The 27,763-nt window shown below is 43.9% G+C and overlaps 1 protein-coding gene across 4 annotated transcripts in view; it reads right to left on the bottom strand.

Annotated features, from left to right (window-relative positions):
- Positions 1–18,904, bottom strand: part of SKI (SKI proto-oncogene) — a 151,006-nt gene extending 132,102 nt beyond the window's left edge. For 2 of the 4 annotated variants that reach the window (XM_033156384.1, XM_033156386.1), the window contains exon 1: positions 16,771–18,904. In XM_033156384.1, the coding sequence (XP_033012275.1) occupies positions 16,771–17,721 (951 nt within the window). In that variant the 5' untranslated portion in view covers positions 17,722–18,904. The remainder of the gene's footprint in view (positions 1–16,770) is intronic. The other 2 variants (XM_033156383.1, XM_033156385.1) reach the window with 2 other exon arrangements.
- Positions 18,905–27,763: the final 8,859 nt, after the last annotated feature.

Below are 27,763 nucleotides of genomic sequence, written 5' to 3'. Positions count from 1 at the left end.
AAAGCATAAATGATTTCGGCAAGACTCACTCTCTCTCTCTCTCTCTCTCTCTCTCTCTCTCTCTCTCTCTCTCACTACTCTTAAGATAAAGCAAGCCTACAGGTAAAACAAACAGGAGGTACCAAGCAATAGGAGGAGCTTCTGAGGAGAACGGAAGGTGTATATTAATAAACTGTTCTACAACAGCATCAACAATCTTCCTTTGTGTTTTCTGGCAACAACTCCTTCAGAATAATTTTGCAAAGTTAAATGTGGAGCAACACATCACAAAGACTTGCTAAATGGTTTATATACCCACCTGGGCATGTACTTTTTACTGTCCAATTCCTTCACCATAAACTGATTCAATTATCCTACAGCAAGAGAATATCCCCTCCCAAAAAAACTTTTCTTTCTTTTGCATGGCCAGAACTATGTTCCAGAGTGGAAGGACAACTAAACAGGGGAGCGAGGACAGCAAAATGGACCATTTCAGTGCTTACCCCCCCCCCAAAAAAACCCCAATGACATTTTTCACCTTCCTCAAAAGGAAGGTTTAAAATTGGGCTATCTTTCTGTATCCTTGCAACAATCCTGTGAGGTGGGCCAGGCAAGAGCAACTCGCTTCCCCAAGTCCAATATTCTATTCACTCTGGCTGTTGCAACAATATGGGTGGTTCATTCAGGCAAATGGTGTTTGAAATGCAAGTGATAGCTGGCTCCCCTTCCAACAAGTCAGAGGCAGTCATGCTGCGAAGATACAACCTAGATGCCCCCACTGCTTTCTGAAACACTAGCACCTACCCATTTTGCACACTTTCCTCAGCCTATAGGGAACAGTCATAGCTCAATGGCAGAGCATTCATCTTGCGTGCAAGGAGGTATCGGTTTCAATCCCCAGCATCTCCCATTGGCAATCAGTTTAAACAATACTAAGCTAGGCGAACCAATGGTCTGACTTGGTATAAGACACATTCCTATGTTCCTACTGTGCTGGAAACCTGATTTAGAACCCACAGGCAGGTATACAATGGAGGAAGACACAAGGTTTCTACTGGCCATCAGTGAGAAATGGTTGCACCACCACCTCTATTCCACAAAAGGATTTAAAATACCTCATTGCTAACTCTGCTGTTGCACAAATGGCATCTAATCTTCTCAGCCAGAGCAAAGGAATGGCAAGAGGCACATAAAAGGTCTGAGATTGCATCTCAAGGCTTGATTCAGACACCGCTCCAATGTAAATCAAGAGCAGAATCGTTTGAAGTTGATGGCGTTACGCCATCCTAAAACCAACACTCTCAAGATTGGGGTTAGGGTCTATGCCTTCCAATCTTCCAGAGAAATGAGTTAGGTGTTTGTTTAATGAGTTATGCCCTTTCATCTCCCAGCAGGCATTAACATGCCTTTTTCTTCTTGCTCTGGTTTTGCAGCTCTGGTTTTCCAGAAAACTGCCTTGTTAATGGACTGGTTGTGGGCAGCGCTAATGGTAAAAAACAAAAAATGTGATTCTCACTTGCTGCAGTCTGTGTACAAAGCAGGATGTCCCTTTTGCTACTGCATGCCTGCTGGTTTGCTCTCCCTTGCTGACTGCCTCCTCTCCTCCCTATCTCCTATCAATCCAACTGGGACCTTGCTTCCTCCCTGTCACACAAGAAGCTCATTCAGCAAAAGGGAAGTCCCAGGATGCATTGAGGCTGTGCAGAGTCTGGAAGGGGAAAGGGGAGGGGAGGCAAAATTTAAGACTGCATTCAAATGAAGGGGGGAGTGCCGATCTGGTAATGGCAACCTCACAGTTCTGAGAAGGCATTGTTCAGTGCCAACCTTCTATAAACAGATGAGGAGTGTGGTAGGGCGGGGGGGGGGGGAGTTTTCCCAAGAAAGCAAATTCTGGTTTGCAATTGACCACAAAATATTTAGCAGCAACCTTTCCAAATGGTGATTGGTGCCAAAACATAAATAGGCCCCTTGAGGGTCTTCCATTAGAATTAACAGAGCAAATTTGGCAACCAGTTATACATTGTGGTAAGTTCTTTGCAGGAATCCAATGCAGGGAATTTTCACCCAATGGGGCCTCGCTGCAAAACACTCTGGAGAAGTTCTAAATCTCTCCCCCTTTTGGGGATTTAACACAAACACACACCTATCTCCCAGAGGCTGGGAGGTAGATCATTTTACCACTACTCTTCTTCCTTGCTTTGTGACATCATAATGGTCACTGTGGCAACTAATTGTGATGTCACAGAGGATTATGATTTCAGAGGAGTGAGACTAGGGAGAGCCTAAATAACCACAGGTCTCTTCTGAGTAACAAAGGAGCTGTTTTCATGCAAATCTGACAAACGGAATACAGGCACACAAATAGAAGGGGCTCTTTTCAAGGTCTTTGACTGACAAGTGTAAGCTATCCCCAAAGAGCCAAGATATTTTACACACAGCAAATGTATGAATCTGGCATCCTCATATACATAGTGCAGCTGGGTGAGAGGCCCCAAATCCCCAGATGCTTCATGTGGAAACAACACCTCTCCTTGTGTGAAAAGACTTTTTTTTCTCATCCAGATTAACAGTTCTGTTTAGTTCCATTCATGGATTCTCAACTACTCAAGTGGGGTTGCTCAGCTCTGTATTATGCAATGCAGAACTGGCATGTCGGGTTTACTAATGAATATTTCAGGTTATCACTGATCCTAAGCCTATTTAGACTTAATAGGGGAAAGACTAGTGGGCAAGGGGATAGAGAGTGTGGAGGAGGTTCCCAGTTTAAATATTAAAACAGATCCCAAGATATTTATTGATGTTGCCTTACAAGAATACTGCAAATGTAGTATGTGCCATTGTGATAAGATACTCAACAGAAATAACAGTGGCTTATTAGAAATAATGGTTTTCTAGAGTTTGTATTCTCAATTTCTAATTTCCATACACAAACATAACTACGCACAAAATGCCAGGTGTAAGAGCCTACACGGTTGCAACCAACCATGGTTTATGTGACTCAAAAAATTATATTTGGGGTGTGAGTCTGCAAAAATGCTATGAACGCTTATAAATGCTTAATATGTTATTTTCAATCCCTTAATTTCCTGTCACACTTTTAATCCACTCAAACAAAGAAGAGAAACAGAACAATTAAAAAATGAATTAATGTTCAAGTTATGAAGCAAAGAAGATTTTTTAAAAATGCGGAGATTCCTTCAGTTAACCTTCTTTGTGTAGTATCACATTTCAGTTGTTTCTGTTTGGTCAAAAGCCCAAGCATGCACACATGGGTAAATTTATACAGCAGAAAGGACAGTTGTGGGTTTTATTCAACTAAATCCTACTCAGAGTAGATCCACTGGAATTACTAGACCTAAATTAGTCGTATCCATTAATTTCAATGGGTTTACTCTGAGTAAGACTTGCACTAGATAAAACCATGTAATCTTTATTTCTGGACCTTGTGCATGCTGCTGAGCCTCCAACACTATTACCATGAATAAAGACCTCTTGCATATTTTCAAGTAAGAGCTGCTGTAGTGTTTTGAGACAGGAGCATTACACACTGCAGGCATCAGGAAAAGAATGTGGATCAAGAACGCAGGGGATAAGAGACCCTTTTCTGTTAATGAACAACATTTCTTAGAAATGCTTCATTTAAATGAAAATACATTCATTTCATAGAAACATAGAACTGTAGTGTTGGAAGGGGACCCCAAGAGTCATCTAGTCAAACCCCCATACACACACTATTTCAGATGAGTATTCCTTCCAGTAGGTCCTCCTACACACTGCTCTACAACACATATACAGTGGTGCCTCGCAAGACAAAATTAATTCGTTCCGCGAGTGCTGTCGTATAGCGGAAATTTCTTCTTGCGAAGCATGGTCGGAGGAAGCGCGGTTTTAGGGGGGAACCGCAAAACGTTTTCGTTTTGCGAGTCGCGGCCATAGGAAAATTCGTCTTGCGAGTCACCCTTTCGTTAGCGAATGCCTTTCGTCTAGCGAGTTTTTCGTCTAGCGAGGCATTCGTCTTGCGAGGTACCACTGTATGCAGATAGACAATTTGTAAATATTGGTAACTAGAAGTGAATAACATGGTATTCATCTGGTGCCAAAAAATAACAAAGTTGGCAACTGCTAAGCATATATGGGAAGCAGATTCAACAAGAGAAAATCTCCAATCCTGAATCCTTGTCTGCTTCACATCACAAGGTAGAGAGTTCCTCAGAATGTCTGCTTGGTGTTGGCCTCATTTTTGTAGAGAGACCCATGTGGCAACCAATTAACATATTTTCAGCAAAGTTCTTTCTATTATCCCAGGCCTTTGAATATCTTCTTAACATGTTAGCGTTACCTTGATGTCAACTGATGTTAGTCTCTACTCAGTTTGATGTCAATTAGTTTGTTTTAGCATATGTGTGTGCGTCTTCTAGGTTTTTGTATGTTAAAAAACTGCTTGTATTTGTTGCTTGGCTTGTTTATTATTCTGAACTGTTTGTGTTCCGACATTTTTCTTTCCACTCTTGTTTTATATCACTTATTGTACATCATCTAGAGGCTGATTACATAAGGCAACAAATAAATGTAGTGAATACTCTTAATAGCCCCACAGGTTTGTGCAGAAAGAAGAGAATATTACCAGTATCGCCAAACCTCTCCCCTTTGCCAATATCCCTTTCCCCACTGGCCATGATGATACTGTGCACACATTTGTAAATAGCCATAAGGGTAACATAGCAGTGAAACAGGAACAATGTTCCTATGAGACACACCCATCACCTTCCCACTCAAGACAGGAAGTGGGTTGACTCCCCACACAACTCAACTGTATTGCTCTAGACTAGAGGCTAGGGTTTCAGGCTGAGGTCCTTCTCAGAGACTGCCTGAATGGAGGCAGAAAAACCCATACCTCAAACTCTGTGGTTCAACCGCATCAGTACAGACTCTCAATAAAAAAGGGCCTGCTTGACATAATGATGGCACGTTCTTGGAACTGGAAATAACTTACAGACAACGAAATAAAAATCTAGACTTCCTATTAAAACCAATCCACACTAATATATGAAAAAATAGGGTTTTCACAATAAATTCTCATAGCAGTATAATACTTCTGATGTTGAATGTATTATTACGATAGACTCCTAATTCCTAGACCTATTAATTAAGAGTTTACCTCCAGGTTATAAACAAGGTAAAGAAAATGCCATAAAGTATACTTGCCTTGTTTACATATGCAAAATTGAATCATCCAGATTTCAAATAAGAGGCATAGGTGAAGTAATATATTTCAGTACCTATTTTACCCTACACGAGGTGCAGCTGAAGATTTTCAATCCACACAAGAACAATTACCAAAGCTTTGGGGCACACTGAACTAGCCAACAGCTTTAAAAATGCTTCTTAAGAATAACCTATATCACTGAGTGCCAAGTTTTATGTCTGAAAAAACTAACAGCCACCTTTGTACCAGGTAAGAGGATTCTCTAGAGATGTTGCTGGACTACAACTCCATTCACCTCTGACGACTGACCATACTGGCTAGGGCTGATGGAAGTTGGAATCCTATCACATGTGGAAGGCTGCAGGTTCCCAGTCCCTGGTTTAGGTGCAAATATATTTAAGCATGCTCCCATGAGTTTACAATCCCATGGCAAGTGGCCAGCTGGCACCCATACCTTACAGAAGCAGTGTGTGCTTACAAATACTATACTCTGTGGCCATCTCCTTTGTTCCTTGCTTGTGAACTTCCCAAAAACAGTAGGCCAGCTACTCTGGAAACAGGATGCTGGGAAAGATGGGCATTTGGTCTGATCCAGCAGGACAGTCCTTATGTTAGCACAAGGAGAGACTCATAACAATTAGCATAGTGTGGACATCTGATTTCTTTGCAGGATAAAAAAAACATGGCCTGAGACATTGCCATCTTGTATAATCACACATTTAGAGAGTGGGGAGGGGGGAGAGATTTAAAACACAGCACAATACTTTGTATGCATCCAGGAGTTTGTTTCCACCCATCATCCTCTGAACAGATCCCTGTGCCATATCACAAACAGCTTTTGAAACCCCCCTAAATTTCAAAAGCAGGTTGCCATATGGCATGGGGGTGGAATGGATACTGTTGAAAAGTTCAAAATTTTAGACACAGTTCTTTGGATCCTGGCCAACAACTTTAAAAGCCGACATAATCCAATACTGAAGAAAAAACTTTTTTCCATCCTTGTTTCTAATTTTTAGAAGAATGCTCCTAGGCAAATGTTGGGCAAAAGTCAACAAACAGGAGCTCCCTGAAGTGGCTGAACCTTATTTCCAAGCCAGGGATCCTTTATGTCAAGATTATGTCAACACTTTTCTGAAATTATCTGTTCTGTGTGCTTTTGTGCATTCAGCCACCAAAATTCAGCCAGAGAAAATAAGATACTGGGTTGTAACCAATGCTAGCCCTACTCAGAGTAGATCCACTGAAATTAATGGGTATTATTAACTTAGTTTCATTAATTTCAATGGGTGAATAATAGATGGGTACAACCCATTGCTCCTTATATTTAAAAAAAACTATTCTGGTAAAAGAGGATATTAAACAGGACTGAATGTTCAAATGTTAGGTATCAATATAAAGTAAAAATTCCCCCTATTCAGATGTCCAGTTAAAGATTTAAAATAATAAATTGCTTGCAAAGCAAGCTCCACAAAATGTAGCAAAGCTGCTTAAAATATATTTCATTTTAAAGCTTGCATAATTTAACAATGGGGGAAATCCACCTTAAACTTACGCAAGCCTTTTGGAGAGTGAGGATGAGGTTACAGTTTGTGCAACCATTTCAGTGAAGAGAGGGGAAGGAAAGAGTCCAGAGATCAAAATCAGGTTGCTGGTCTGACACCTCCCTGGGCAGAGCACAACATTAATAAACCACACAGAAAAATTAATGGGGTATGTTTGAGTTGAAAGACAACAGGCACTTCTGGGGCTCAGATGGGGCTCGCTTCAAGAGCAGCTAACCTGTCATTGAATCTGGAAGGACTGCTCTCCTGAACCCATCAGCATATACTGGAGCCTCTGTTATACTTAACCCAGACTTCCTAACACTTGATATCCTGTCTGCTATTTCAATGCCCTTACTCAACTGTTTCAGACAGACATTACACAAACTGGCTGGTGGAAAAGGGGTTGGGAAACCAAGCAGCAATCTGAGTCTATGACCTTATTCTTTTAACATGATACCACTAACTTAAGCAGAGGTTGGGGGGAGGTGGAGGTATGGAAAGGCACAAAGATTACTCTTTTCACTACTCAGGCCTGATCTTGCCTAGTCAGGCAATGCCACTGGAATCCACATCAAGATGCCACCCATTTCTTGCATTAGTAGCAAGAAACTGCCCTTACTATTATGTGCTGGTGCTTGAATCTTTTTAGTCACAAGAATACATATTAACCACTGAGGGTTTTGCTAGAGACGTTTGGAAAATAATCCACCACTCTGAACATTTATTCTGTAAAGAAAATGGGTCATGGATGTGGGGTGGGGAATTCACTGGGCACTGTTGTAGTTTCGTTGTGTTGTGTTGTGTTCTAATATGAACAAAAATGTTTCATTAAATGCTCAGCTGCTTCCCAATTAAATAAAATTTAATTGAATGTACACATTTTAGCCGATTAATCTATTGATTGAACCTGCGTATGGGAAAAAAACACTGGGTTGTATCGCATCCATTCACAGAAGGAAATTGCACTGACAGAAGGAGGCCTTCCGATCATTGGACACATGATTGAATGCAAATACCATTCTTCCTTTCTTTTTACAGAAGACATACGCACCTCAGTGCAAGCATCATCTTAGAAGAGAAATTCCCATCTGTCATTTAGAAAAAGTTATAGTCCGCTTAATCAGAAAACTCTAAGAGGTGTGTGTAACAAAATTATCAATAAAACACAGCTAACATCCACAAAACTTTTAAAAATACACAAAGCATTAATAAAACACAGATAAAAGACACTAAAACAAACATAAGTAAATTATGTGTCTAGGTTTGCTTGCTGAAATGAAAAAACAACAAAGTTTTCAGCAGGCATTCTAAACAATACAGTGAGGGTGCCTGCCCATAGCTGTCAACTTTTTAAAGGGAAATTCCCTTATTCCGAATAGGATTCCTCACAAGAAAAGGGAAAAGTTGACAGCTATGTACCTGCCACTCTCCTGGGAAGCTGCCTTATACTAAATCAGTCCCATGGTTCCATCTAGCGCAGTACAGTAGGTCCAAAATGTCTGCAGAGGTTATGTTCTGGGGATCCGCACGCAAGGCAAAATTGTGCAAAGTCAGGAAGACCCCTGGAACCGCTCCCTCCATGCAACCATTCCTGCCTGTTCAACACCGGGGTATGCTGAGGGAGCAAGATCTCAGGAGCCTCTCATGGACTTCCAGAGCCCTCATGTGACCCTCCTATAGGCCAATAAGCAAGGTGGAGGGCTTAAAATGCTCCTTCCATGCCAAGTTTTCCTGCAGTTTTAAAGCTCTCTCCCTTGCTTTCTGGGCTCTACGAAGGTCATATGAGGGCTCTGGAAGCTCTTGTGAGATCTCACACAGCTCCTTTTTTCCAGTCTCTCATCCTCTTTTTGTTTGTTTTTCGCCAAAGCATGCAAGGTTGCAATTACATAAGTAAGTTGCACAGACGTTTGGGGCATACTGTACTGTCTACAACGACTGGCAGCAGCTCTCCAGGGTTTCAGACTTGGGGCTCCCCCTGCACTACATGGAAATGCCAGCATTTGAGCCTGGGATATTTTGCAAGAAAAGCATGTGCGCTACAGTCCTTCCACTAACAGCCTAGATATTGACCTTATAATACTTTTTATTTGTAGAATGTACCTCCTATCTTCCCAGTCAAAGCAGTTTATATACTTAAAGTAGATGCCCCTCTTTATCCTTCCTGTACGTACTCTTAAATATTTGTCATGAAACTTAGAGGAGGGGGGAACGCAGCATGCCTCCAGTAAGCAAAGAAAAGTCCCCCCCACCCCACTTCATGTAAAAACACTGTCTCCTCCACCCCATCCCAAATTAGCAGTGTATTAATGTTGGTCCTATTATTTTTCCAGGCTCCTTGCAAACTGAAGACCATTGTGTGAAAAGTTGCCTGAGGCAGCAGAATGGAATGCAAAGCTTACCTGTACAAAGATGGAAATGTCTTCTCCTCAGGTTTGAAAATATATACCGGTATATTAAAATGCCTTCCTTTCCCCCCATGAGAAAAATGTGGAGAAAGGAACATAAGCAATTAAATTTTACATAGGTCTTACTTAGCGTTGCAAGGTCCCCCCATGCATTAAAAAAAAAAAAATTACAGCCAAGCATATGTATTAAGAGATTGCTTTTACTAATTGACAGGCAAATTGATTTATGTTCTAAGTCTACTCTGCTAAAATAAATTAATGTTATTAATTGGCGGCAGGAGTGGAGAAGGTTCATGAACCATACCAGATTGGAACCATGACCAACACATGCTTCCTAACTTTGTGGGTGTCCCAAGGCTTCACTGAACAGGATTTTTTTAAAGCAATAGGCTGGCTTATATTGCATGCTGCCCAGTCACTCCTGTTTCCTATCTCCTCCGGCCAATACATGCCAACAAGCCACCAGCCAGATGCCTGCAGGCATACATAGAGCATGCACTCCAGGGCCAGCCACGGCCACAAACTGAGTCCACTTTCACACTGCATGCTCAGCCAAACTATGGCTTGGCACATACACACAATGGCTCCCAAGGAGATCACAGCTGCTTTGCTCCTCCCCAGGATTTTTGGGGGTCATTGCAGGATAGTCGTAAAGCCAAGAATTGGCTTAGTGTGTCACCTGAGTCCACATTCAATGGCTACAGGTCATGGTTAAGGAGGAGAGACCCTAAACACAATCCTGGGTTTGGAGACAACACACTAAGCCAAACTCTAGCACAGCTGCTGTCCCACAATGGCCTAAAAAGCCTAGGGAGTAGCACTTCACATCCACACCTGCACAATCAGACATCTACACAAAGGCCTCGTTTGCAGAAGACAAAGAAAATGGAGGGTGGAGGTGTGTAACCGGCTCTTCTTTAAGGCATGCAGCAGTTCCAAGTTTGCAGTGGTGGAGGGCACAAGTTCTTTTTGCTGCTGCCGCCACCACAAATTCCCAGCTGGCTGGATTGCAACCACTACAAAATGCAAAAAGCCTCAATGGTCTCACAAGATCACTCCAAAAACTGCATTACCTCAGCATGAATAGGTTTCCGCTCTTTGATCTCTTGCTGCTACACCTTTCACTGGCTTGGGAGGGATTATTATTATTATGGAACAGAAGCAGGAACTTTCGCTGTGCTTGTTTGCATATGACAATCCAGAACAACCTCACAAGAACATTCCTCCTACCTCAGGGAACACCAGGCCTGAGGGAATGCTGCTGCATAGAAAGGTGTGTGTCTGCTTTATTTCCTCTTTTCTTCCCTTAATCTGACAGCTACTTCAGACACGGTTTTTCTTCACAAAAGTGTTCAGGATGAAAGCCATAACTGGCAAGAGATTTCCAGTGACTGTATACAGGAAAATAATCAGGTGTGTCACTTCTAGGCATTACATTTTACCTGTTTCCCCTCCTCTCCAACATCCATGTAGGAAAAATATAATGCATGAAAGGAATAACCTTGATTTTATATAGTTTTACTGAACATGCACATTGTGCAAAATGTGAACACAGAAAGCTGCGTCACACTCAGTGTAGCTCAGGATTGTCTGCACTGACTGGCAGTGACTCAGTCTAAGTTTTCAGACAGGGAATTTCTCCCAGCCCTACCAGAGATTGAACCTGGGACCTTTGGCATGCAAAGCAGATGCCTCTTCCCTTGAGCTATGGCCATTCCTACATGGCCAGTGTTAAGGGATGATGGGATGCTACAGCCAAACAGTATCTAGAGGGCACATTAAAGACTGCAATTCCATAGCACAAACAGAGGTTTCCAGGGACTGAACCTAGGACCTTTTGCACGCAAAACATGTGTTATACTTCTAAGCCATGGCTCCTCAAACTGAATGTCAAATTATTTGTAGTGTTCCAAATGGCAACCCAGATCAAATGACAGGATCCCACCACTACATGGCCTATGAACCAACAAGGCCCCTTCTAAGCAGCATATTTAATCACCACAGTGACATAGCATACAGTAGAGCAGACATGTATCAGAAAGACTGTGATTGGAACAACATGGGCAGGAGGGGGAAGATATTGGTGAAACTCATTCTTGAACAAAATCATTTTCACATATGCAGTTGACCAGGATGCTGGAACCAGTTAGAAGATGAGGAAAGATTAAGAGACTGGGGGGGGGGGGAGAGACAGGGAGGAGGGAAAGCTCAACAATGAATGTGTGGGGAGGAGAAGGTAAAAGAACAAAGTCCAGAAGGTGATGTGGCTTAGGGGATTTGAAGAACTCCACAAAGGAATGATTAAGCCCTAGGAATGCAAACAAATAGCATGCTAGGAGAAACCAAACTCAAGGTGGGAGGTACCAAAAGAAGCTGAAACACGCACACCCTTTTCCCCTCCTAGGGTTGCTGCATGGGTGGAATAGTCCCAAGTGTTACTGAACACAGAATTATGTCAATATGTGAGCACAAGAATTGTCTTGCAGCAGACAACTGCACCAAACTCCAGTATTTTCTTAGGCAGGCAAATGCATCTGGGAAGCTTGCAAAGGAAAGAGTCATCCCATGTTATTGGAGAAAGGCCATTGCTCAATGGTATGTAGAAGAGTCCAAATTTAATCCCCAGCATCTCCATGTGGGGCTGAGAAAGACTTCGTGCCTAAACCCTGAAGAGCCGCTGCCAGTCAGTGTAGACAATACTGAGCTAGATGGGTTATCTGGTGCAGTACAAACCAGCTTCCTATGTTCTCAGTATCTGAGAAGTCAGAGATGTATTGCCTCTGCTTATGGAGGGAGAATATCACTGGGCTTCAAATTACAGCCCAACATCCACTTTTGCATTATGCAGGCAGACTCCAGCAACAGGAGAAAAATGCATCTCACAGACCTACCACAGAAAGCTTTCATCAACTCACCAAAGAGACATCAGGGACATTAGGCATCAGTGGTCGAGCACCTGCTTTGTATTCACAAGGTGTTGGTCCATGGCATTTCCAGACACAGCTGATAAAAGATCCCATCTGAACCCCTGGAGAGCCAGTGTCAACCAGTCCTGAGCTAAATGCACTCTGACTCAGTGTAAGAGCAGTGATGGCTAGTATCTACTGTGATTGGTAGGAATGAATCCAGAGAGCCCAGACAGTAGGTAGGGTCAGGGGTAATGACAAGAAGGGTTAACTAATTCTGATTTTGTCCCTATCCTCTTTCCTGCTGAATTCTTCAAGGGTAATGCTGAGGAGGAAGCTGGCACCCACTAAACTTGCTTTAGATTATGAGGAGGCTGACAGAGGGCAGAATGCAGTTTGTGAGGCAGCTTCCACTGGGTACAAGGCAGATGTGTTTTTTATCTCACAGTCCACTTTGGGGAACTATTCTCCAAAGCTTACTGCAGGAGAGCCACATAAAGCCATCCTACTACCAGCTAACTCCCACAAACCCATGGGGTGGGGTAGGATCACCCCCACCTCTTTGTATTCAAACAATCCACATTGTCTCCATCCAACAGCTGGGACACACTCCCAAGAAGGATCATCATCATTACTATGCAGGGCACACAAGGCAAAAACCCACAGAGGCCCGCGATTTGCAGACAGCTGTGAGCAAAACACACAGACACACAGCTTAAGGATGAGATGCAGACAGAACTTCAACATAGTTAAATGCAAACAGCCAAACACAAGATTGGTTAGGTTTCCACCACCATTTCCTCCCTAGGCGACCTCAATTTTATTTCAATGTTATTTGCCTCTGGCCACAGTCTACCAACCCTGCAGCTCTGTGTGTGTTTGTGTGTGGTTATTGTTTTGCTCCCAGCATGGCTATCTGCTACAGCACAAAACATGCAATATCCCTTTGGCTATGTCTGAAAAATGAATGGGAGAAGCAGCAGCTTTTTGTTGGGATGCGAGACAGGTGGCCTGCCTGCTAGCAAAGTCTTCTCAAGAGCAAAAATACAAGTCTTGAAACGACCCACCATGGGAAGGGAGGTGAAATAATATTTAAACTCCATCCCATTCTTGGGGCACAGGCAGAGATATATGCATATCCTGGCTTTCTTCCCACCACAGCTGCCTCACAACTGAGAAAAAGCAAAGGCTGCCCATTTCAGTCTGATGGGGAAACAGTATTTCAAGCAGTTACAGGTAGGTAGCTGTGTTGGTCTGCCATAGTCAAAACAAAATTAAAAATAAAAAAATTCCTTCCAGTAGCACCTTAGAGATCAACTAAGTTTGTTCTTGGTATGAGCTTTCGTTCTGCAAGATCACTCAAGGGTCAACAGGTTTTCCACACCTATCAGCCAATCACCCATTCCCACCACCCTTCTGAGTAATACCCCTTCCCACTCCCTCACTATATATAAGGGTCTGGTGACTTCTGTTTCAGTGTATCTGAAGAAGTGTGCATGCACACGAAAGCTCATACCAAGAACAAACTTAGTTGGTCTCTAAGATGCTACTGGAAGGAATTTTTATTTTTTATTTTGTTTTGAGTATTTCAAGCAATGTATTATGGTCAGCACTGAGACCAAGGTTTTAATTTGGTCTCAAGTTTCACACCAATCCTGGACTAATTTGATGGATGCCTTTTAAAAAAAGTGGTGGGCAAGATACACACATTACACACACACACACACACACACACACACCCTTAAGTTACTGAGAATTTCTATGCTAGTTTCTGATTTCTTTCATAAATCAATTTGTTATTCTCTTTCATAAATCAATTCGTTATTCTCTTTCATATATCCAAAAGTCATTCAGAAATGCAATCAAAATGGTAACTGAAAACCATAAAAATGGAAGTCCATTGGGGGGGGGGTCCTAAATATGTACAAACAGCTATGACTAATATGACACTATAAAGTTCTGCAAGATCACTCAAAGGTTTGGGCACAGAAATATTATTTCTTTGTGCTGCCCAGAATGGAAAGAGATGTTGGTTGTCCCATAAGCCTTCAAAAATATGCATATTTAAAAAAATGTGCCCCTGCATTCTCAGTGCACCTCCACTTTCCATTCATATGCCCCAAACTGCCACTTTTAGCATATAATTAGCTGAAGACAGAAAAGCAATTAGCAGCACATATGAGAAATAATGTGGGTCTTTAGACCTACAATAGCTCTTGTGCTGAATCTGTGGAGGAGGAGAACTAAGGAGAAAACAATGACTACTTCCTTCACTTTGAAAGGGGAAATACTGTAGCCAAGTAGACAGGAATGGAAAGATATCCCAAAGCCTGGTGGATTTCTGGTTACAGGATTTCTGTTGTTGTTGTTGATGTTGCTGTTGCTTGTATGCACATTCAACTTGTTTCCCAAAAGTAGAAGCTGCACATGCCTTTATCTCCAGATGTGTGTGGGTGCCTGCACACTCTCTCCAAAATAGGTGTGTGGGAGTTTAAAGGGGAGTGGGAAGGGAAAGAAGTCTTAACTGAACATTCCCTTAATAAGTATTAAATGAGTCTCCTTTGATACGCTATAATTTCCCATGACTATCAAAAAAGTCTGTGCACTTAAGGAGTTAACTAGACCTTTCTCCTTTGCGGCACCTTGCATTCTTTTGAATAGTCAGATGTCTTGTCTGGCCCTGGGCATTTTTTCCAAGCTACTCCATAGCAAAAGTACCCCTATTTACCAGGATTGATGCCAACACAAGGTCTCCCCTCCCAACTTTCTCACCCAGTCACCAACTTTAAGAAGTCTGGAACCTGAATACTGCTGCCAATTAAAAAGCTTTCTTTTAAAATTTTAAAAATGTTTTCTAGCTATCTGGCTGGGAAGACTCCGCAATTGCCTGTCATACTTTAAAGCTTGCTGCAGCAGTTGTCCCAGGACACATCCATTTCCTTAGTGTAAATATAACCCATACACAAACTAGCATCAGGAGAGAAAAGGGGTGGAGGGGGGCCTAGATCAACACTGTACAGAACACCAAAAATATACTATGTAGTCTGCACACATATATCAACAGCATTTGCAAGTACCCTGGATTGCTGGATCAGCAGTGGCTGGTGCCCATTGTGACTGGAAGGAAGGAAGGCATGGAGCCCAAACAGTAGATGCGGTCAGAGCCAATGACAGGGAGAGCCAACTAATTTTAGTTTTGTCCCCATCATCTTGGCTGCTGAGTTCTGCAAGGGTAACAATGACTGGAGGAGGAATCTGACAGGCAGTGCCACCCCCTGGACTAGTTGTAAATTAGAAAGCAGGCAGGTGGGGGCTGTCTGAGGACAGACTGAGGTTAGTGGGGAGGTGGGTGCCTCATTTGCCCTAATGGACCAGCCTCCGCTGTCTGGAATCTATCTTGTTGTGTGTTTGTTTATCCTGCCAATGCAATACATTTAGAAGCTTTTCAGATCTTTTCCCTCACTACATTTGTCAAGTTTTGAGATTACGTAATCCTAAGGATAGAAGCCAGTGATTTCTGCCTGTAGATAATCAATTCATTCATTCATTCATCTTTCCTTGACCTATTTGTAGCACCACCTATACCTATTTGAGTTTGTTAAGATGCAAAACCCAAGGGCAGAATATGGTAAGCCACCTTTTGTGTCCTGTTTAAACAGATGTGAAAATTTACAGTATTTAAGTTTGCAACAAGAAAAGTGGGTAATGGTAAATGTGTGGACTCCCTTCCCCCCTCCGAAAAAAGACAGATTGGTTAAAAGAATTTTTAAACAAATCCAACTTTGCTGCTGCAGTTAAAAGTCCAGTAGAGAGCCCTGCTAGTCCACAGCAGTAAATATACCCCAAAATAAGAAAGACTAAAGGGTATATTTCAAAAGAAAAGGCCAGCTCCCTTGAGACTGTTGCAAAATAAAAAAGGACAAAACAGCCCAATGTGAGTTACCGGTACCTTAAGAACCTATCAGCACAAACCTATTTCTACAGTATTCCTAAATAAGTCTGACAGAGTTCTTTATTCTATGGAAGTACAATCCTAAGCATTCTTTTCTGATTACTAAGTCCCACTGAATTCAACGGGACTCACTTCTGAGTCTGCACACCTAGCACCATGCTTCACCTAAGTTTGCATGCATGGTATAAGCATCCTTGAGGTGCATGCAGCATGTTTTTCCAGCTGCTTTCTCACACATATCACTCCTTTCAGAAAGAGTTATGTGGGACTGTTACAACTAGATGCACATTTACCTAGGAAGTAGCCCAGCTGAACACAATGAGGCTTATTTCCCAGTGAGCATGCAGTGCCTTCTCACTACATAGCTCCCAATCCCTGAGAGAACAAGTTCTATTTAAAACAGTTAACACCTGAACCAAAGACTGGTGGGAGTCCAATAAGAGTTAATCCCGGTATATGATTCCTTCCAGGATCCTACTACATGGTTCAGGCAATAGCCACTTAAAGTGGCTGTCTATGGGACTGTGTAAAAATTCTATCTGCATTTTTATTCAGAAGTAGGTCTCACTGGACACGCATAACAGATACTAGAGATGCACCAAGTATCTAGCTGCAGAGTTTGTACAGTTGCAACCCTTACCCTTGCCACTGAAGTTCACACACGTTTTTTCTTTCTTTTTAAACAATCTCGGCAGAGTTTTTAAGAGCCCAACCATTTAGCGACCCCATCCCCATATTTAAGCGCCGATCCCTCAAAACCAAATCCAAGCGGACTCACCCTGGGTGCTTTCCTCTTGTATCGGTTGCTGTAGTCGAACTTCTCCTTCATCTCGTCCAAGCACTGGCCCAGTCTGGCTTTCTCTTCTTTGCCGGAGTAATCCTGGCTGAGGAGGATGTAGGCTCGCCAGTTGGCCGAGTCGAAGCCCCAGTGGCAAGTCCGGTTCTCCAGGGACTTGTGCGAGTGGATGACAAACTTGTGCGGGGGGTACATGAGCCGGCAATCGAGGCACTGGATGCAAGCCGCGCCAGGGCTGCTATACAGCTCCGGCACCAGGAGCCCCTTGCATTTCCCGAAGCACTCATGGTATACCTTGAAGCTCCGCTCGGTCAGCTCCAGCTCCAGCGCGGCCCCGTGGTGGCTCCCGGAGAACTCCTTCTTGCAGCGCCCCGGCGGGTAGGCGCCTCCGTAGAGCAAGGCGTTGCAAAGCCTCTCGGCGTCCGTCTTGGTGATGAGCCCGCAGGAGGGAGCCGAGAAGGGCAGGATGCCCATGACTTTGAGGATCTCCAGCTGGTCCGCCGTGCAGCGGGAGCAGTAGATGTGGAGCTCGTCGCACACTGCGTTGATCTGCTGCAGCGAGAAGTCGCGCAGGACGGAGTTGAGGATCTGCGGCAGGCAGAGGCGCTTCTCGCCGCCCACCACGAAGCACGAGATGGTCTCGCCCTCCAGGACGGTCTCGCAGCGTTCGGTCGAGCGGTCTGAGGGCATGAAGAAGGGCCCAGGCATCACCGCCGGCGGCTGGATCGGCGGCAAGTGGAGCACAGGCTCCGCCGAGGAGGACGTCGAGGACGAGGACTCCTTGCCGTTCTCCCGCTTGTACAGCAGCTCCTGCGCCCAGCGCGCAGAGAAGGCGGCTGGACCACCCAGCGAGTTCATGGAGCTCAGATGAAACTGTTCCAAGGTCTTCTGCAGCCCGGGATGAGGCTGAAAGCTGCTCCTTACAGTCTCCATTTTAGGTTATTTTGTGGTGGTCTCCCGCCTTTTTATTCCTTTTTTAAAAAAATAACAATAAGAAAATAATAACTCCTCCTTTCTAGGTTTTTCACCAAAGGCAATGCAAAAAACTAAACCGAATCTCGCTTAAAATCTTTTCCAGGCTTCTATTATTCTTTTCCTTTAAAGGCGAGAAACGCTGCTCTTCTTAAATTTGTTGTTGTCCATTGAAGAAAGCGAAGGAGAGAGGAAAGCCACTCAAGAATTTCATATTATTCGCCAAAAAAGAAAAAAAAGAAAAACACGTTTCCTCCCGGTGGGTTACTTTTGGTCCGCTTTTCCAAACACCCCCTCTAAAAGTTTGGGGTTCTTTTGTTGTTGTTCTAAATGCACTGGAGCAAAAGATGAGCCAATCCAGGGGAAAAAATATATCTTCGGGGAGGGGGAGAGGAAAAAGTTATAAAAAGGAAAAGCGCACTGCCTTCTCAAAGAGTAGCTTGCCCTCCCACCTCCATTCAAGCCAGCAGTCTTCAATTCACACAAACACACACGAGGCTCACACACAACCGACCGATCAACCTCCCTCCCTCCCCCCCTCAAAAAAAATTGCTAATAAATCTGTAGCAACAACGTGAAAAGGGGGCTGAAGAGAGTCAATAGCACCAGAGGGTCTTGAAAGATGTCCAAATAGCAGCGGCGTCGGCGTCTGACGTCGGGGAAGTCAGCTCCTTTCTGTCCATGTCCACAAAAAAATATGTTTTTTTAAAAGGAAAATAATAATGTGTGTGTGTTTTATATAGAAAGTCGATCTCCGGAAGCGGGATGATGTAGTGTGAGGCAAAGCAAAAAAATTAAAATTAAAAATTAAACCCCCCCTTCCAAAATTCCGAGGCGGCTGCTACAGTAGCGAGGCGTCTCCTTCCTTCTTCGCCCCCTCTTGTTCTCTCTGCTACTCGTGGTCCCTTGAAACTGCGGGTGGGGGTGGGAAGGGAAGATTTCCTTTCTTTTAAAGAGTTGCTTCGTTCTTTCTTTTTCTCTCTGGTTGGCTTTGCTTTCCGCCTCTTCTCCTTTTCAATGTGGGAGCCGCAGCAGCTCACATCCTCCGAACTCCACGCTCCAGCCCAGACTGAGGGTGTTTCAGAGCTGAGCTAATGCAGGCAGGCAAGGCAGGCTGGCTGGCTGGCTGTGCACTCCTCCCCCTCCGCGCCCCCCCCCCCACCTCACTGTTTGTTGGTGTCTGCCTCAGCTCTTGAATCCCAGCCAAGAATGTGACCAACTCCCCAGGCTGAGCTCTTCCAGGAACAGGCGCCGCCTCCCTCCGGCTCTGTTCTCATCCTCCTCCACCACCACCTCCTCCTCCTCCGAGCCGCTCTGCAAAAAGGCAAGCGAGACATAACACGCCTGCGCGCGCGCACATACACACACACACACACACCGGGAAACAGAAGAAGGCGCGGGCGGGGGGCAGGCAGCCCAGAGCTGCGATGGGGAGGGTAAAGTGTTGGGTTCATAGACCTCGAGGCTGCGAGAAAGAGACGTGCGGTAGGGCGGCTCTGTGAATGAATCTGCACTTGCTTCTTCTCTCCCTAGTTGTTGTTTTTGTGGGGGTGGAAGGGTTGTAGGGTGGGGGTGGGGGGTTGGAGCCAGTGGACAAAGTTTCATACAAGAGAATGAGAAAGCACTTAACAGAAGAGGCCCCAGGCTATGGATGTGATGAGAAACCACTGACTGCAGTTAAGTGGGGCAGGGACCTCATAGCTGTCAACTTTTCCCTTTTCTTGCAAGGAATCCTATTCGGAATAAGGGAATTTCCCTTTAAAAAAAGGGAAAAGTTGACAGCTACGGTCAGGGTCTGGTCAGTGCTCCTGGGTGCTGCTTATTAATTTACTGCATTATACCCCCCTGCGGGTGCAGTCATGAGATTGGAGACCGGCTGCCAAGCCTTTAGGTATGTGGCCCTGAAAGCAAAATTATGGCTATGGCTCAAGCTCTGCTTCAGACCTGTGGGTTTGGCCCCTCTAATACTGAGGGATAATTTTAAATCACCATGGGAAGGGGAGGTGGTAGAGGAAGTGCAGAAGTGCGGACTGTCCTCCCTTTATATAGAGTCCATGACGTATAGCCATGCTAAAGCGGTGATCGCTCAGATTGGAGGATATCGCCAGACATGAGGACATAGCCCGCGTGAAAGCTGGGATGTTTCTGGGGGATCAGGTGTATCGGGCTGCACCAGCCCGTTACCTGGCGGATATCCACTATGTGGAATACCGCAGACTACTCACCGCAGCCAGACTGAACGTTCTTGACTCTGCGGTTTTGAGGGGAAGATTTAGAGGAGTTCCATATGATCAGAGAACGTGCCGTTGTGCTTTGGGAGAGATAGAATCCACAGAACACATTCTACTGAGTTGTCCCTTTTATAACGACTTAAGGCAATATCTCATAGCCCCACATTTATCTCAGTTTAGTTCCCGATTAAGAGAAAGGCAGGTAGCATATCTGCTAAATAAGCCCACTGGGAAAACAACCTTATCGGTGGCTAAATTCCTCTTCCTGGCGCTTAAGTGTTGGAAGCGTAAAATCGAATGCCTTGATGTGGGTTATCTGTATTAGGTTCAGTAGTGCTGTCCTATTTTATTTTTGTACCCCTCTGATGTTTTTAGTTTTATAATTTTGTATTGAGAAATGTTTTTCTTTCTATCGCTCGAATAAAGGATATGTATGTATGTATGTATGCATTATACCCCACATTTTTCTCTAAGGAGCTGAAGGTGGCATACATCTCTCCTCTTCATCATTTAATCCCAACTCTATGAGGCACATTAAGCAGAGAGGCAGTAACCGGTCCAAGGTCACCCAGTGAGCTTCATGATATAGAGGGGTAATTTGAACCCTGCTCTCCCAGGTCCTGGTCTGACAGTCTAACCACTGCACCACATCAGTCTCACTTGGGTTCCAGGAGGGACAAACATGAGAAAATAAAAGCTGAATCTGCATAACACAGTGTGAGTGCCCTTCCACACATATTTTCCCCCTGCAAAGAAAGCAACAACTATATGTCCACTATAATTAAGTGCATATATGTGATGCAGGTGGCGCTGTGGGTTCAACCACAGAGCCTAGGGCTTGTTGATCAGAAGGTCGGCAGTTCGAATCCCCGTTGCTCAGTCCCTGCTCCTGCCAACCTACCAGTTCGAAAGCACGTCAAAGTGCAAGTAGATAAATAGGTACCGCTCTGGCGGGAAGGTAAACGCCATTTCCATGCGCTGCTCTGGTTTGACATGACCCGGAAGCTGTATGCCAGCTCCCTCGGCCAATAAAGCGAGATGAGCGCCGCAACTCCAGAGTCGTCCGCAACTGGGCCTAATGGTCAGGGGTCCCTTTACCTTTACCTTATGTATAATCATGTATCTGTGGAAAGAACTACAGGGGTCACCAGTGTGATGCCCATGGGCACAATAATACCCTTGAGGTCTTTGCTAGTGTCCACAAAGCCTCTGAGCTCCAACACTCATTGCCCCCTTGATCATAAGGTAGTAGGGTTGCTATCTTTTAATAAGTTAATAGAGCTGAAGGGGGAAGTTGGAAGAGTAACACTCCTCCCTACTTCCTCTTTTAGTTTTATGTACTTTTCAAGGTTCAGATTAATTCAGTTGTATCTGACCTTTACTCAGTTTTTTTGGAAAAGCAAGTGTGTGCATGGACCTTCTCCTTTTCCATCTCTCTTGGTTTTGTTAAATCTGTTGGGTTGTATCCAACATTAGACCTATTCAAAGCAGAGGCATTAACAGTAACATGACTCACATGTCCATTAATTTGAATGGGTCCACTCTGAGTAGGAATTAGCTGGATACCATCCATTGGATTTTCTGGAGTAAGCTGCTTGTGCAAGTTGTTGGCAGGTAACTATAAACAACTGGATTATCATATAAACGTACAGCTGTACATACAGACAATATTATAAAATATTGATAGTTATCTAACACACTAAATAACTCCCCACCCACAATAAGATGCGTATGTGTGTGTGTATGCAAAATGTGAAATAATAAAAAAGGATCCAATATAATAAACCATCATATTATGGTTTACAGTGTTCGGCATTTTCAGCCAGAGGCGGTGGAAGTTGCAGTGCATGGGATTGGGAAGGCTAACCCTTCCCTCCTGGCCCTAAAATAGCCTCCTGCATTGCAATCTGGCTTGGAAAAAATATGTGTCCACCCTACTGCTTAATCTGTGCTACTGGCACTGTTACAGGTGTCACAAAATATTCCTAAATACAGTGGTACCTTGGTTCTCGGACTTAATCCGTTCCTGCACTCAATTGAAAGCCACAGAAGCTGCATCGGACGTCCAGCTTCCAAAAAACGTCTGCAAACCAGAACACTTACTTCCGGGTTCGCTGTGTTTGGGAGCCAAGCCGTTCAAGAACCAAGGTAGTAAGAAATCTATCTTTTAATGTGGCAACATCCACACTTTGGAACTCCCTGCCTACTGACACCAGTGGGGGTACTTTCATTTCAGAGCCTACTTGTCTATCCAGACATGTAAACGTTAACATGTTTTAATCTCTTACTGTTACTTTTAATTATTTTAAAAATCTTTTAATTGTTTTTAACTCTCTTATTGATGATTATAATATTGCTTCTATACTGCTTTTATTATAACCAAGTGGCATATAAATATTGTTAGATAAAGACGTAAATAATACTGCTGTAGTACAATAGTAGAATACATAATATATAATTGTCTCTAAATAATAAACACTTTAGCATTGTGCTACAATTTAATATATGTCATTTACTTAGCCCATGTTTGCTTTTTAATTTATATTCTTTGGTTTTAATACAACGTTTTAAAAATAAATAAAAACTATTCTTAAAAAAAAAGAAAGGTGTAAAAAAAATCCTGCATTTGGAAAAAAAAGTTAGGTAAAACATTTGGAGGCGAAATTTCAGGGAAGGTTAGGTTAGTAAACAAAACATCTTTCTAAGATAATACAGTAAAGCCCCTTCTCAATATTCTATATACTGCTCCAGACACTCATTTATTCTCAAATTGGTGTGCATGACAGTGATAGGAAAGATTGCCCCCTCCTGGTGTGGGTCTCAGATTGTGAGTTTGTATTCTCCACAATGTAACTTTCGAATACACCAGCATTTAACATATTTCTTCCACTTTGTTCTGAGAAACACAATTCAATTACTTCAAAACTTATTTTACGGCAGAAACAATTAAAAAGCAATTATTTTTAAATGTATCTAGTTGAATTTGTACCTTTGCTCATTTCACATCCAGGATAAAGTCTCCACACTCTGTCTTTTTCAAAATCAAGGGACCTTGAAACACCAGTATCAAAATACTGCCAAACTTGCCCCTGGAGAAATTTCAATGGATGAGCCTGTGAGAGCCTATACAGACCTCTACTTCGCCAGATAGGAACTGATCCACAGCTCAAAACTAGCTTTTGTAACTTCCTTTAAACTTGCTTTTGAACACCTGACACAGCCAAAGAACAATCCAAAGAATTGCAATTCCAGTACTTCCACTACAGAGGCTGAATATTGATCCTAAAACATTTTTTTTTCTTTTACTGCTTCAACCTAAGAGTCAGATCATTGGTCCACCTTGCTCTGCATGGTTTAAACTGATGTTTTAGGGCAGGGGTCAGCAAACCTTTTCAGCAGGGGGCCGGTCCACTGTCCCTCAGACCTTGTGGGGGGCCGGACTATATTTTGAACAAAAAAATGATGTAATAGCACCACAAGCCCCAGTGGCTGCTTACCTGTGTCCTGTGAGTGGCAGGGGCTGGCGGCGGCGGGGGGACGATGAGCGACACGCGAAAGAGTCCCGGAGAGGAGCTGCTTTAAATGGCAGCCACTCGAGAGGGGTGCTCAGCCAACTGTGGCTCCAGTGTCTTGCGAGCAGCAGGAGCTGGCAGCGGCAGAGGGATGATGAGCAGCACGCAAAAGGGCTCCAGAGAGGGGCTGCTTAAAATGGCGGCCGCTCAAGCGCTGCTGCTGGCACCAACAATGCCCAGCCCCCTTCCTCCTCTAGGCAGGGTGGGGAGAAGCCAGGAGGAGGGAGGGAGTAGGCGCCGCCACCACCGTATGAGGGAGAGGGAAAGATCGTGTGCGCTGGCGATCCACGCGGCAATTCCAAGACCGCCTGCGGGCCGGATCCAGAAGGCAATTGGGACTCATCTGGCCCACAGACCTTAGTTTGCTGACCCATGTTCTAGGGTTTCAGACAGGAGCCTTCCACTAGCTTTATATGATGATGCCAGTGACTGAACCTTCTGCATGTGCTCAAGGATGCCAACAGGATTTTCTGAGCCTGGTACACTGTATGTGGATTGGGGGCCCTGCACTACCACCACTGACAATTTATTGGCTAGCTACAGTATCTACACATTTTAACATAGATGGGCCTACTTCATAGGACACTTGGATCGCACAATAAGTTCATCAAACCCCTCATGCTCTGACTCCTGTTCTCTCCAAGGATCCATGTGACACAGATTCCATACTTTCAGAAGAATGGTTTCCGGTAATAAATAGGCCATGTATATGTTTCTTCAAATTACCCCTTGAGGTACATATATGTGGGATACAAATACGGGTGGCTGTGACACCCACTGGGACTTGTAGGGCAAAAGGCAGGGTGCCCGACAGTAGACGGAGACAAAGCCGATGATGGGCAGGGCCGACTAATTCTAGGCCTGTCCCCCATCCACCTTGCTGAGTTATACAAGGGCAACACAGTGACTACAGAGGTGGAAGCTGACAGCGAGGGCTCCCCTCCTGGCTGGTTGCAAGTTGGAAGGCAGGCAAATGGGAGCTGGCTGAGGGCAGACTGAAGGTGTGGGGGGCAGGGTAATGCCCCATTTGCCCTAATGGGGAAAATACCTGTAGACTAGCTTCTAGTGGATACAACCTCACACCTACACAATCCATGGCATTATACTTAATGGCTGGATTTGCCAACCTCTGCTGAGAAGAAAGCAATGAATTTCTTTTTAGGAAACTGAACAACAGGAAATGAATTGTCAAGAATCCGAATCCTTACTGCCTCCCCTTCCTTTCCTTTTGTTAATTCATTCCCCGCCCCCCTTGGGCTCAACAGTGTGGAAGGGGAAAAGGGAGGGGAGGAAAATATTAGAGGAAGGGCCCTAGCACCATAGTGTAGTTATTTCTGCCCTCCCACCCTCGTTTTTTATTTAAAGGCCATAGCTTCTGGAACACAAATGCTCTAGTAAACTTCTGAACTGTTGAACCCTGTGGTTGGTGGGTGGCTGCTTGATCTCGACTCTGCCTGCCAGCTCCAGTCCATCCACAGTTTCCAAAAGGCCCAGAACAAAAACAACAACAAAAAACACATGCACACACCCACAAAATGTTTACTCTTTCCCTATTTTACAAGACAGCAGTTTGTTTCTGTCTTTCTCATTTCTCACAGTCACTGAGGAACATTTTAACCCATGGAGTCATATTTATGTGACTTATTTGAAAGAGGAGCGTTAAGAGTCTAATCCTATGCTTTACTGTAGGTCCCAGTATGCTCAAAGCTGCTTGCTTCCACGTAGGTGTGCGTAGGAATGCAATCCTATATCCACTTATCTGGGAGTAAGTCATTGAATTCAGTGGGGCTTACTTCTGAGCAGACATGTATAAAATATTGCCAACTAAAATGTCAGAAGGTGGTTTCTCTGGAATGCAGCTCTAATAGCAGCTGTAAGAAATTGTGGCTAGTCACTCACAGAGTATATCCCTTTTCAGCACTTCTGCACAATATTACTCACTTGCCCGCCCTCTGTAGCACCTGGCTTTTCCTATTGTACCAGCAACACTCCCCCCCCCCCCAAGATGTTGTTAGACTCCAACTCTCAGCAACCCCAGCCAGCATGGCCAATGGTTGATGGGAAGGTCATGAGTTAGCCACCCCTGTTCTAAAAGCAGCAATAAATGATGCCTGAAAGACTGACTTCTTCCGTACAGGCCCTCTTGGGTTTTAAGATTAACAGAGATGGTCCTTTTGGCAGTTTCACTACCTTCAGAAGTTTGGGGTGGTAGCAGTGGTCTGAGAGAGGGCATTCACTGTGTCACCTCCTAAGTTGTGGAATTTCTTTCTCACAAAAGTGTGTCTGGCATTTTCATTATACAGCTTTTGTCCTATACTTAAGGCACACCTCTTTGTCCTGGCCTTTGACACCATGAGTCTATGAGGACCTACCGGTATTTATTCTCTGCCATTAGAAGAAGCCAGGTGCTGCTCAAGGGAGAGTGAATGAAACAGGAGGTGGTGGTGGTGGTGTGCAATGCTGTTGAAAGGAGTATTTGCAAAGAGTGCTTGCAACATTCAGTTTCTGAAAGTAGCTGCTACAGCCACCTAGAGGCTTCTGAACAGGTGCTTAGGTGGTTTGCAGGCTCTTTATCTGATCTGGCAAGATTTGAGTTCCCAGCTCATCTACTTAACCATTGCACTATATACTGACTTAGAAATTGAGCAAGGTTTAGCCTCGTGTTGGAAAGCAGGACAGTGTTTGCCCTCTCCTAGGATCTCTAGCCAGTTGGGGTGGTGGAGAGTCCTAACTAGAATTTTGGACGATGTCACAAAATTTATGGTCCAGATCAAGATGAATGAGGGAGGTAGAATCTATTGTTATGACTCCACATGCATCTTTTCAATCTATGTTTTCAAAAAGTACTGTATGAATGATCTTCAAATACGGGAGGGTGGAGGGACGACATAGTGTCTAGCTAAAAGCTCAACAACTTTTGTGTCTGGATCTTCACTTTTTGAAATATAGCAACCCTAATCATGTCACAGCTGTAGATCTTCACATATATTTAAAGGGGTGAAACTTAAAAGTGGGGGGAAACCTAAAACAGACCTATTAGGACCGAATATGCTCAGAGCACATAGAATTCTGAGTATCAGTAGAGGAAAAATTAAATGGAGTTTTCTGGAAGACAGACGTGGCTGCCTGGAGCACTGAACAGGAGTGCTCTACCCTGCAATGTTTTGTTGCCTGCCCTATTTGTAGTATTTTGGCATAGTTTTTAGGCTGATGGCATCCTTCATTTTTATTTTATTTGCTAGCTCTTGTTCATGTTGGTATCCTGATGTCTTTCTGTGTCCTTAATGACTTAATTATCTTATTATCAATTATGTCGCTTTGAATTTTGTCAAGTAGCTCACCATCCCTGGGATTTCAGTGGAAGCTGCTACATTACAAAGTAGGACATTGCTCCACCGGCCTCACTCTGCCTTCATCCAGCCCATACCCACGTGCTATCTTATTTATTAGGGGGGCTCTGCCTGTCATTGGCTCTGGCTGCACCTACCAGTTGTCTCTGCACTTTCTGCCCTACCAGTCCCAAAGGGCACCAGACACCACTAGATAATTTCTAGCTCCTTCTTTTGTTATTTTATTGCTTCTATGCTTAAGTTTGGCCTGCTGGTTCTAATTCCTCCTCTTTCTAGGTTATGTCCAAACTTGCTCACTTTGTCTAATCAGCATTTGTACAGTATTCTGTTGGTGTTCAGCTTCAGGATGTTCTCCCTTTTGCTTGTCAATTAGGTTTTTGTTGTGCTGCTCTCTGGAAATTCCAAGTACTAGAATATTGTCAATGATCTCTTCAGTGCTCCGTAAGATTCCATGAATTTATTTGAAATAACTCCAATGCAGATGATATGCCAAAGGGCAGTCTACTAAATCTCAATTTTCCATATGACATGTTAAAGAGGGAGTTTTCATCTGCTTTCATCCAGTTTGATCTGCTAGACTGGGCATTCACAGCATTAAATACACTTGTGAATGATGTCATTGAATGTGGGCAGACTGTAATGTTTTTTGCATGCTTGCTCTCTTCAGGTCTTGGGAATTCATGTTCATCAATATAACACCAGCAGATTTATTTTTATAGTGCACCCACTGAGTCTGGAAGTTCTGTAGCTCAGTGGTAGAAGATCCCAGATTTAATCTTTGACATCTCCAAGTAAAGCTGGAAAAGACCTTTGTATAAAACCCTGGGGAGCTGCTGCCACTCAGTGTTAA

The sequence above is a fragment of the Lacerta agilis genome, chromosome 8 (assembly GCF_009819535.1).
Source record: "Lacerta agilis isolate rLacAgi1 chromosome 8, rLacAgi1.pri, whole genome shotgun sequence".
Taxonomy (NCBI): domain Eukaryota; kingdom Metazoa; phylum Chordata; class Lepidosauria; order Squamata; family Lacertidae; genus Lacerta; species Lacerta agilis.
This window is presented reverse-complemented; position numbering and strand designations above follow the sequence as displayed.